The sequence below is a fragment of the Galeopterus variegatus genome, unplaced genomic scaffold, assembly GCF_000696425.1.
Source record: "Galeopterus variegatus unplaced genomic scaffold, G_variegatus-3.0.2 Scaffold172, whole genome shotgun sequence".
Taxonomy (NCBI): Eukaryota; Metazoa; Chordata; class Mammalia; order Dermoptera; family Cynocephalidae; genus Galeopterus; species Galeopterus variegatus.
This window is the reverse complement of record NW_007726283.1, coordinates 386,107-399,041: the sequence shown is the minus strand read 5'-3', so window position 1 is coordinate 399,041 and position 12,935 is coordinate 386,107. Positions and strand designations below refer to the sequence as shown.

The window sequence follows — 12,935 nt, the reverse complement described above, 5'->3', positions numbered from 1 at the left end:
TAGCTCTTTCTCTATTGGCTTCTTGGCTTACATGCATTCTCATATCTCCCTTTATAAGAAAAGATACAAAAAAAAAAATAGTTTGAAAAATAAATGAGTAAATTTCAGTACAGTGCCCTTCCTACTTCTTTTATAATAGATAGTTATTTTTATAAATGGATAATGAGAATAGTGTGTAGGTTTTTAAGAATGTCTTGGTTTGGAGAAATAATGGAAAAATAGCCCCATATGCACATTTATTTTTTTCATAGTATAGATCATTTTGTCTGTTGATTAGTGTTTATATTGACATTAATCTGCTTAGTTCATGTCCTAGTTTTGATTCCTTTAAGGTGTTTTAAATTTTCTTCTCATTACTTATTTTATAACTTTGCCCCAACTTTACACCAAATGATAAAATTTACTCAAGCATCTTGATTTTATTTAGTTATATGTTTTCTATAAAAACTGGTTTATTAGTCAAGATACTCTTCTCTTTGGAGATAATCCCCAAAATAACATTGAATTATATACATTGTGATTGTAGGAACCACACCATGAGGCTTTCCCTGAAGACTGGGAAGATAAAGCAAATGAATTTCAAAGGATGCTTATCATTCGTTGCTTGAGGCCAGACAAGGTAACTGTGAGCTTTGAAAGCAGCTCAGTGGTTCCAGTCTCTCTCTGCACAATGCTGCCAAATGTGCACTTCCTCATGTAATCACAGGGGAGGCAGGGGAGCCTGCCAGAGATAACCCCACTTCCTTCTATTGCAGCCATTTTTCAAAAAGTCTGTGGATTTATTAAAACCATTCTAAATTAGCAACTAACCAGATTATAGTTTTATTTATTTTATGATTCTTCATTTTAATTTATGGTTCCCATTCCTCACAATCTACTCCCTTTAGATGGTGTAGTCTCATTTTTATTCTGCTTACTTTGGTGAGTTTAGTCAGTGGTGTTAACATCAAGCTGATATACTAGAAATCTCTGGACTCCTCAGATGCTATCCTTATAGTGCATAGTGCTTTACTGGCCTTTGGAAAGAAAGTAGAATATTGGTTTTTTTTTGTTTTTTTTCTCTTTTTGTCTTTTTTCGTGATCGGTAACGGGATCGCAACCCTCAGTGTCGCGCCCGTACCGCGACCGGCAACGGGATCGCAACCTTCAGTGTCACGCATGCACCGCGCTCAACCAGTGAGCGGACCGGTCTCTATGTGGGATACGAACCCTCAGCGGGAGCGCCGCCACACTCCCAAGTGCCGCAATCTACCGAGTGCGCCACCGGCCGGCCCAGAATATTGTTTTTAAGACGTTCATCATTGTTAATGACAAAGGGAAATACCAATATTGTTACATCTAACTTCTTTAAATAATGAATTACGTAGCCAATGAATGAGCAGACTGGTCATGCCAGCAAATTTCAATACTTATCAGCATCCTCATTTGTATTATATACTATTAAAAACATTGACCTAAGTGTATTGATTTATATCCACAGAGATATCAATGTACTCTGAAAAATATAGATACCAGAGTATTTCAAAAAGTTCATAGAAAAATGGAATTGAAAGATAATATGAATCTTTCCATGAACTTTTTGAAAACCCCCATGTTATGTATGTTGGTGGAAAATTGAGAATATATCCCGATTGTCTATTATTACTACTCAGAAGTTTTATGTAATTGTTTCAAAACTTATTGTATTCACAATTTAGTTACTCAAGAATATAACATGATACCTTTATTTTAACCAAAAAAAAAAAGGCACAATTTAGAAGGTAATAGCAGTATATTAAAAAAAGGTTTTTTTTTATACACATCAGTGATACTATGGGGTAGAGGTATTTTTTCCTCTATGAGTTGTAGTCTGTGCAAGGAACACATGGAATTCTTGCATGATGTGGCAGCCTATTCTTAGCTTGGGCCCAAGTATCCATTAAGCATAGTAGGCACTGGGGTCTAGGGCCCGTGATACTTTTAGAGATCTGTGAACATGTTCGAATTTCTTTTAAAATCAGAACAATATAATCCAACCTGAGTTATGTTTGTTTTTATTCCAAAACAATTTTAAAATATAATTTTTAATATTTTTCATGGAGGAAGGAGCCCAGTAAGTGCCTGAGGCCCACGAAAGTCGTTTGCTGCCCGGCTGCTGGAAGCACCACAGTGGGTTAGTGTTCATGACAAACCTGACGAAACATCCTCCTCTTTGGTAGCACTTTTAAAAAGTAAATCTCCATTAAAAATTCAGTGTTAAGCCTCAGAAGTTTTCATTTCAAGTATTCAGGATGGGAGAACATGAAATGCTTTAAACTCTTGCTTAACATGGCTTTCTCCTTTGACACCTTTTATTAAAATTTTCAGTTTTCCACGTTGTTCTCTAAGCTCCATAAAGGCTATTATACTTAAATGGCTGTGCAGGGACCACTGACCCTCCCCTCTCAATATCTGAAAAACAAAGAAGTTTCTCTTCACGTTTTATATTAAGTTTAATTAAAAGTGATTAATGAGCTCTTTCCTAATTGCAGCAGTTTCATCTGCAAATATCTTTTCCCCAGTTTTATGTTTTTAAAAATTTGATGCTTTCATCTGAAAACACAGTGAGTTATCAAATAGATAAAATATTACTTTCCACATTCATTCCCTCTTTAAACTATATTGAAGAGATGTGAAGAGATATTTTCAAGCTGAGGAGGGGTGTTTTTTNTCTTTAAACTATATTGAAGAGATGTGAAGAGATATTTTCAAGCTGAGGAGGGGTGTTTTTTTGTTTGTTTTTTGAAGTTTTTGTTTGTATGTTTTTTGTTTGTTTGACTTTAAATCAGTGGAGATTAAACGTATGGTTTCATAACTCTCTCCGCTACTCTGCCCAATAATCTGCGCCCTGTCTTGAAACTTTTTTTGCATATATTCACAAATCTCCTCTAGAGTTTTCCCTGGATAGGTGGACAAGTGTGTAGATAATGCTAGTCACCAATATTTCTGGTTCTCCTTTCCTTTTAATTGCCAGTGTGAGATACTCCAAGGCACCCTCCCTGCCATCAAAGTTGTGGAATCGTGTGTTGATATTTAGGTGCCATAATTGGGCTTGATTGCTGAGCCAACACATGGAAAGTTAGTTGCTTGCACACCCAGATGACTTTGCAGGGACGAGAAATAAGCTTTCATTGTGTTAAAAGCCACTGCAATTTGAAAATTGTTTGCTACTACAGCTAAGCTCAGTCTATCCTACGTGATATAATTAGCTAGTTTCCATTATCTATACCAGCACACCCATATACTTAATATAAAAATAATTAGTGTGCCATTATATGATTCAGCAAGTTCAACTCCTTTAATCTTACTGAGAACTCGTACTCCAATTTCTAGAAGTGAATTGATGATTTTGGAATCTAGATATTATGAAATGATACATGTCTATTTTGCTTTTAAAAGAGTGGTTCTCCAAAGTAGAATGGCATTAGCACACCAGGGGATAAACGGTGCTATATGGGTCTAATACTTGAGCTAGTACTCTACAGATTCTATTTCTTTGCCATAGCTNTAATTAGCTAGTTTCCATTATCTATACCAGCACACCCATATACTTAATATAAAAATAATTATTAGTGTGCCATTATATGATTCAGCAAGTTCAACTCCTTTACTCTTACTGAGAACTCGTACTCCAATTTCTAGAAGTGAATTGATGATTTTGGAATCTAGATATTATGAAATGATACATGTTTATTTTGCTTTTAAAAGAGTGGTTCTCCAAAGTAGAATGGCATTAGCACACCAGGGGATAAACAGTGCTATATGGGTCTAATACTTGAGCTAGTACTCTACAGATTCTATTTCTTTGCCATAGCTAAGACAAGAGATAATCTGCATCTTCACCAGGAAATCAGCAGTTGATTGATCTCTATCTTACAATATACTTTGTCAGTGCAATTTGGAGAGGGGTCTCTTTTCTATCCCCCTCCTACCAAAACCAACCCCACAGTGGTAAGAAGCCACGTGCCAGGCTCTCTAATTCTCCAGTTTGGAAAAATGTGAAAGATTCTTACTAAATCACCAGTAGGAAAAATCAGATGTGCTTGCACTTTCCTGTAGAATTTAATAGCTTATGGGGTTTTATTGACAAAAGAAATGTATCAGATGAATAAATACTGAGGTGTGGAATGTTTTGAGTCCATTTACAAAATGAAGAGCTTCTGGCCACAATTCTATCCTTCTGAACTGTAAACAAAAAACAAATTAATCAGCTTTCAATAAGAAACTTGTCAAATATAAGTGAATATGTTTCTCTGACCTCAGATAAATCCTATAGAAATTTGCAGTAAATAGAAAAACATACATAGAAGACGACAGACTTCTTTCCTGCCTTTGGGAAAACGGTTGTCCAAATTAGTCTGTAATTTTTGTTACTGACAGATTTCATTTTACAAACCTAATGCTGGCATAATCAGATTGCAGAAGCAGACCCAATTCTATTATATTGCCTTGCAAACTGAATAGCTGGCACAGCTTCATCTTCCTCGGCAGTCACAGTTCAGGTCTTGGGAGCAATCAAAGTTTTGTTCAGCTTGAACATGAGAAGCAGAAACCTGCAATTTGTCTCTGCTCACTCTTAGGTGAGACCCCCTGACTTGAGCCTCCAGCTCTACCAGACGGAAGATTTACTTCACCCGCCAGCCCTGTCTGCCTGCCCAGCTCCAGCCACCCAGAGAAGTGGGGCCTTCTAACTCTGACTTTGTTTACAAAATTAAAATTCAGTGAAAAGTTAGCCTTGGGAAGAAAGATGTTAAGAAAAAGTGTTTTGTTCTCTTTTATTAGTTGGCATTTTTTTAATCTAGCGAGGAAAGATCAGCTATGGGAAAAGAATAACAGAGAAGGACAAAGGACAAGGCCTAGGGCAGGCGCTGAGGATACTTTTAGTTTTCCTGCAATAAGCTTGATGTTTGGGACCATTCAACATATCTGAAACGTGAAATAATTTCTCTAGAAAAGAGACTTTATGTACAGGTGAATTTATTATTCTGTGATTTTTTTGTTTAGAATTTCTATAATTAGAACCCCACCCTCACAAAAGCAGGCATTCTGAGTTTTTTATTCATTTATCCATTTAGTAGATATTTATTGTTCATGAGCAATATATAATTTATCTTGTTAGACAGGTCCTTCCTATCACGACAGTCACAAATGTGTCATTATTCATACCTTTTCCATGTTTGAATGAATCTAAAGAAATATTGGGGGAGGATTAAGAAATCTAACTTAAATCCAGATATTCCTCCACTGGCTCTCATCTCCCCAAGCTAATACCCTCAGTCACACACACACTCACACACACACCAGGACTGACACTTTTTTAAAGGCATTGTGACATGTCAATGATTTTTACTTACAAACCTTGTGTAAATATATGTTCCAGAGAATACCCGAGTGAATTTTGGAAATACTTGTAACTTTTTCCAGAGGAGACTATCTTTTTGAGATACTTGACACCGACAAATGACTCCTGCAGTTTGCTCCATGCTGAGAAAAGTTGCAGGCTGGTGTAATTGCCAACCTAATTTGGAGCGTTATGTGTACACACAATTCCATCCTTGCATATGAGCAAGTATTCAGTTGGAGTAATTCTGGGGATTTCAAAAATTCTCTCCGTTACTCATTTTCCTGAGTTATTCCTTAATCCCTTCTAAAGTTGCTATGCCTTGATAGCCTCTGATCTACTAGGATTTTTATTTTAAACTAAGATAGTACTCACAATGTTCTGTGAAGGGGTTATCAATTAATTTTCAACAGTTTGAGATTAAGAAATGGACAGCAAGTACTTATTACTTAAATTTTTGTGCATGTATCTATTTCAGAGCAGGAGAAAAGTACATTTGGTAGTTAGTATTAGGAGACAAATTGAAGTTAGGTAATTAAACAAATTGTGTATATAATGTCCACATGTACGTTTGTAGCTGCTGTTTATTATAGAAGTGAATATAAATTTCAATCAAGGCAAGTGGATGAGATGAAAGATATGTATTTATTACTCTAAAATAGACATTTTAAGGAAGTTAATTTAGTATCTCAATACTTTAGCATGATATTGTTAATTCAGCTTGGTTGTCTTGTATGCAAAGAAGAAAATTCAACTTAGAGCAGAGCAAGAAAGGCCTAAAAACGCTTTCAAGGGATCAAGTGCTCTATTAGTCAAATGCAAATACAGGGGCTCTATTTCCACTTTACTTTTCAAGGGCTCATATGCAATTCATATAAAGTCAAGAAGGAGACATTATCAATTGGTTCTTAAGTCCATGCCTCACATTTGACATCAAACAAATGATTTGACTCCTTTATTAAATGTGGCAGAAATCTAAACAATGTTTTTAATTAATGTACTCAGCATAAAACTGAACTATTTTATATTCCTGAAGAAAGATCAATTGATATCTCTGTTTTCACTTATTTAAAACAAGGCTTAAAGTGAAAATCACAAGTAAATCTAGGAACAAGATACAGGAGAAAGTAAAGCCAGGAAAGAAGAATGCACTCCTGTCTCACGTGATTTTCTCTCCTCCTCTTCTGTATTCAAATCTATGTTTCCTTTGGTTATTATGCTCTTCTTTTCCCATATCCAACTATTGTGTGCTCACAAAACAGATTGATGTTGAGCATACCTCAAAATTCTACCGAGCTCCTTAATGAGGGAACCAGCAAAATGAAGAAAGAGCAGGCAGGAACAGAAGAATGTCTGAGATTGGAAAAGGAAGAGATGCTTACACAATCTGTAAACTGGATACAGGGAGACTGGTTTGTTAAAACTACCTTTATCGCTTGCTTAGGTCACACCTGGGTCATAGTTAACTGGCATCATCACCCAGAGATGCCGGGTGTAGACCTTTTGTCAGCAAGAAGTACCAGTGTATCTGAGGCTGCACATCAGCAGTACTGATTAACACAATTCCACTCCCACACCAATGCCTGAAAGGGACCAATTAGCAGAAACCCCAAGCCACAGAGTTCTGCTCTTTCTCAAACAAGCTCTCAGAAAATTCTTGGGCATGCCATCAGAAATTCTACACAACAAAGTTTTGCCTGTTTCTGTTTCACAGAGCTTTTTCTTTTCTTCTTTTCCCCCCAGTTATATCAATTATTTTTTGATGGTGTGGGAAACTTGGTATAACTCACGCTAAAATTTCTATTCTTGAATTGTGGACTTTCATAAGATAATCAGCGTATTAAAACTGCAGTAAAGAGTTAAGATTTCTTTTCTTCTTCACTTTGTCTTGAATATTCATTAAAAGGAAGAAAAATGCCTTTGAATTCTGGTGTCAGTTCCACCCACCTTTTATTATTTAAATAATTTATAATTTTCTTCTCTCTAAAAGGCATTTACATAAACAGTGACACCTTTGACTCTCCACCATAAATGAATACCTAAACTAGTATAGTTAGAGTCCTTTGTTTTAAAACATCTTTAAGTCTGAACTTTTTAAGGTTTTAAGCAGATTTGGAATATTCTCTCAAATATATTTTTTTCCCTTTCTAGGTTATTCCAATGGTACAAGAATTTATAATCAACAAATTGGGGCGCTTGTTCATTGAGCCTCCCCCCTTTGATTTATCCAAGGCATTTGGGGATAGTAACTGCTGTGCACCACTAATTTTCGTGCTCTCTCCTGGAGCGGATCCCATGGCTGCCCTTCTAAAATTTGCTGATGACCAGGTACCTTACAACAGATGAGTTTATCTCATATTATTGTTTTATATGCTTGCTTATAATTTAAATCTGAAAGGATGAAAGGTAAAAACTTGTCACTCAGCCCTTGAAAGTCTTGGGGGTCCAGGGCACAGTCCCAAGAAAATGACACTTAAATGGCAGCACTGACATTAAAATAGCTCCTTATCCAAATTATAAAATGAAAATTTGGATTTCAGGAGCATTTTCTTTTCTTTTTTTGCGGGGAAGGTACTCCGTGATATCATTTGTACCAGTTTATGAGCTTGAGTTCATTTAAAAATATCAAATCCGGGCAACAGCCCCAGCGTGAAACTTCTCTGATCCTGCCCCTCTCCTAGTCTCTAAGGAGACACTTGGACCCTCTTCAACTTTCCAGAACAATTACACATTATAGTCACTTTATCAGATTATGTTCTATTATTGACATCTCTAGGCTTTTATAGTTATCCAAATGAATTCACTATCAATGTTCTTAGGTTATACAGTCTAGAACAAGAAAATAATAGAGCAAAAACAATGAGAGATTCATCTTTCCAAATCAACGTGACCTTGATGACCCTTTGAGCCCTTTGTAGTTCCTCTTTATGTCTCTCCCCACATCATACACTTTGATTATTCCCTGGACCTTGTGTAAGTCCTGCTCAGAGCATTGTCTTCACTTGCTGCCTCCACTTCTCCCAGGAGCAGTAGTACTGTACCCAGCTCTGTCGTGTTTTCTGCTGCTTCTACCTGCTAGTGACAATAAGCCATGTGCATTCAGAGAGGCCCTGAGACCCTCCTCTTCCACTGCTGCCATCACTCAAGGCCTCTTGCAAGGAGGGAGTTTAGTTATAAGGAGGAGATCCAGGAGCCACAGGTGAGTCAGGTTGTAGTAGAACTAAATTGCAGGAAAACATTCCCATAGAATTCTTTAAAGAAACTTTTAAATGGAAATTAGTGGCTAGTTCTTTTCATTATCTTAATTTTATGCAGCAGCCAAATTAACTAAAATATAGTTATCAAAGATCTGGAGAAAATAGGACAAGTTCATCTATCTATTTACAGTTTTCAGCTTTGGATTTTAGAAGTTGCTACAAGACAGCTGGTCCCTTTCATCTCCTCATCTCCTCCTTAAGTTAAAAGTCGGCATCTTCTTCTCTCTTTCTTTTTTTTTTTTCTATTCTTCTATGAACAAGCAAAGACCCTACAGAATTTTTCACTTATTACTGTAATTGTTTCCTACATGAATTGACTTGCTTTTTACTTAAGTGTTTATAGGACTCTTAGTCAATAAGAGTTTTTGAGGGCTGCATATGTTTGGACCTTTTAGGATGCTACATACTTTTAATTTTAATATAGTTAATGTTAACATTTCTTGTTAATTTTAATATAGTTAATTTTAACATTTCTTGTAAATTGATTCTTCTAAAAAATGTGATTTTAAGTAACATTTTTACTATTCTTGTACACAGGGGTATGGGGGATCAAAACTGAGCTCTTTATCTCTTGGTCAAGGCCAAGGTCCCATTGCCATGAGGATGTTAGAAAAAGCTGTCAAGGAAGGAACATGGGTTGTCCTTCAGAATTGTCACCTGGCCACCTCATGGATGCCAACCCTCGAGAAAGTTTGTGAGGTAAAAATGCAAGTTGACATTTATTAGATTTTATTTCCTCAACTCAATCTAATTGGTGACATACATATACCATCCAAGTAACTACATTCCTGTCCTCTAATTTGGAGGGTGGCAGGTTAGTGGCTGCAGTACAGGAGAGATGGGCTCCCATTGAGAACTGCATATGGAGGAACAGAGGAGAGGTCACAGTCAGTCAGAACTTGGCAAATCCCTCTTAATAGGGGCAAGAGCCCATCCAGTGGGTTGGAAATACCCTTAATCCAAAGGAACAGGCTCAAAGATGAAAGTAAACCACAGAGTAGATATAAACCAATTTATTTTTACAACAATGGACCAAAGGCATCAAAGGAGATTGTTTAAGGTGAAATTCATAATAGCCATTCTAAACCAAAAAGCTTCAGAATGTAACTTTTCTTTTTTTTTTTTTTTTTGAGGACGGTAATTTCTTTATTAACTTTTTTCTTAAATAAAATCAATGAAAATACATTACAAAAACTTCACACCCATAGTAGGGTGAAAATAGAATGTTTAGAAACTCCTTTGGGCTCCCCTCATCCAGTCCAACAGAATGTAACTTTTCTTTAGCTTGCTGCTCACCCACTTGGCAAGTTACCCTGACACAGAGGATCAATATGAAACCAAAAGCCTACTACTCCCACCTTCCTTGCAGTGGATCACAGAACTTCCCTATTTTGGTGGGCAGAAATTCCAGGAAAAAACTCCATGTAGCCCAACTGAATAGACAGAAGACCCGGCACTTTATTTTAACAAACATAGAGCCTAAGTGTCTGCTGGAAATTCCCCTGACTCTAGCCCCCTCCTAACTTCTTTTACAGAGTCCCATAGGCTACTAATACTAAGGTATTGATAAGAACTTGCACTGCCCAGCCATCCAGTGGAAACTTTAAGGGACAGATTGTTTTGTTTTTTTCTTTATGCCCCTTATCACCACTTCACTTGACTGTACTTCCCACTAGAATGTAGGAGCCATGAAGACAGTAATTTTGTCTTTGTCTGTTTTGTTCTCTGCTTTATCTCCAGCATCTCGAATAGTGCCTGGCCCATAAAAGGCAATCAATAAATATTCATTGAATTAACGAATGAATATAGCTCCACCACTTGAAACCTTTCAATGGCTTCCTATTGTGTGCACGATGAAGAAGTTCAAATCCCCAACATGACTTACAACACCCTTCCTGATCTGACCTTTTCCTGCCTCTCTAGTTTCATCTCTGGCCACTTTCCATTTTCACTTCTATGCTCCAGCCATGTGAACTTTCACTTTCATTGCTACAGCACACTTTCTCAAGAATATAGGCCATCATAAGAGACATTATTTCTGCTTGCAAAATGATTCTTTCTGTTATTTGCCTTACCAACAGCTCCTCATCCTTCAGGCCTTGTAGTGGAGGTCTTATACTTGTGCCTGTCTCCTTATGGTTACTCTGTCTCCAGCCCATTCTCATCACCTGTTGAACTGCATCATATACCCATCACAGAGTCTTATGAAAGAGAAAAGCTGTCCCTAATGGATTAGAACGTGGCTCAAAGTCCCATTAATCATGTTGCTTAAGTCACTAGAAACAGGGCAGCTGGTGGGAGAAAGAAATGGTGTTTTCACCCACCATATTATTATTAATGAATTTAGACACCACTTATACATCCTTCCTAATTTATCCCCACCCCTTCACCATATAAATGCTCAAATGTTTTTTTACTGATAAGAATTGCAATTTAAAGAAACGTAGATACCACTGACATGGACAATTGGGGGAGGTAGCAGTAGAAACAGGAAGAGGTGGAAAGGCCCATCATAATTATTCCTAAACCTTCTAAAGCCTCATGACAGTGCTAACTGAGAGTTCTGTAGCCCTCTATAGTTCAGGCCTCAATCTCCCCTTAAACAAATATAGTTAATAGTGGTCAGTTTTTATGCTTCAGGACATACCAGTTCTTTTTACTCTTTAAAGTACTCTCTCTTTTATTTTCCTTAATCCCTGCTTGGTTTCATGTTGAGTTATCTGAGCATGTTGCTTATTCTCACAACCTGGCTTCGACAAGAAGAAAGGATTGGTCTTAATATAGCTCTGGGGCAGAGAATTATTTCTGTATATATTTCAGCAACATCAGTGCAGATATGAGGGATTTTGGAATGTCATATTTTAGCCAACTCTGAATTATATAATGTCTTTGTAAACTTCATAGTTATACGAATTAATTTTATCAAGGAGAATGACAACATTGGGCTTTCTCAATGAAGCATTTTGTTTTAGGGACAGAATCAAATTTTAAAGCTTTTGCTGAAAATTGTGACAATTACATCTCTATTTTGTAAAAATGCTTCATCCCCCTCTGGCTCATCCTTTGCACATATGATCTTGAGATTTTTTTTGTTTGAGTTTTATTTTCCTTTTTGTATCTGATTTATCTCCTTACAGGAGTTAAGCCCAGAATCAACGCATCCAGATTTCCGAATTTGGCTGACAAGTTACCCATCTCCAAATTTCCCTGTGTCAGTATTGCAGAATGGAGTGAAAATGACCAATGAAGCACCAAAGGGTCTACGGGCTAATATCATTCGATCATACCTCATGGACCCGATCTCTGACCCCGAGTTCTTTGGCAGCTGCAAAAAGCCTGTTAGTAATGGCTAAGTCTTGTTACCTCAGCCCTGTAAAGCAATTCAAGTGGCCCCTGGTGATCACAAATGTGTGCACTGAGTAAAACTACAAATTAAATAGGCCTCCTGCACGGCAGTGCAGTTGGTTTTGATTACTGGTTATTGACTGTGCTGAAGTCAATTTTATTAATATTTTATTTTAATTTTACCACCAGCCTCATTCCTGCTCAGCTGAGATCTTATGGGGTGTCATTAATAATGTAGCTTTCTATTTAGAAAGTCAGCTGTAAGCCATTCCCAGTACAAATCTGCAAGGTTGGAGAATCTTGTTTCAGGATATTAACTGAGTCCTTTGCTATTTGGAGCCATATCTCTAAATTAAAACATTAAAATATTTCCTCCACATAACTATAACGAGAGCCAAAATGATTTTACTCCTTGATTGATGGGACTCATAAAGGTCTTTTTTAGTGTCACTAGGCAAGCAGGGAAACCACCCACTGCTTTCATGATTAGAATTCTGTGTGTGAATGTCTATGACCTAAAATTGTTTCACAGTGTTTTACCATAATTAAAAATAGAGGAGTTTCTTTTTAAGAGGGGTTATGAACCTTGTAAGTTTTTGCCATTAAAAAACCCACACTTTTGGTGACTGAGTATATTTTAAGTGCATGTTAAAAGAACACATTAAAAATAAAGAAGTACTTTCATTAAACAAAAGTATTGGGTACTATTAAAAAAAAGTGCCTGTGTTTTCAACTAAGTCAAACCCTATCCTAAGCTTCTAAGACTTGCCGCATGACTATCTTTTGTGTTGATTAAGCCCAGAGAGAGCAGGTTAAAGTTGCAAGTATAAAAATAGTACAAGGAACACTCTTATACCCTTTACTCATATTCACCTCCTGTTAATATTTTATCCTGTATACACACGCGCGCGCGCACACACACACACACACACACACACACACACACACACACACAGAGACAGCAGTTGCAGGCA

At 36.9% G+C, this 12,935-nt stretch overlaps 1 protein-coding gene across 1 annotated transcript in view; it reads left to right on the top strand.

Moving 5' to 3' along the window:
• Positions 1-12,935, top strand: part of DNAH7 (dynein, axonemal, heavy chain 7) — a 250,129-nt gene that overhangs the window by 200,287 nt on the left and 36,907 nt on the right. The window contains 4 exon segments of the mRNA XM_008563289.1: positions 527-619; positions 7,511-7,687; positions 9,154-9,315; positions 11,754-11,954. Coding sequence (XP_008561511.1) covers positions 527-619; positions 7,511-7,687; positions 9,154-9,315; positions 11,754-11,954 — 633 coding nt within the window.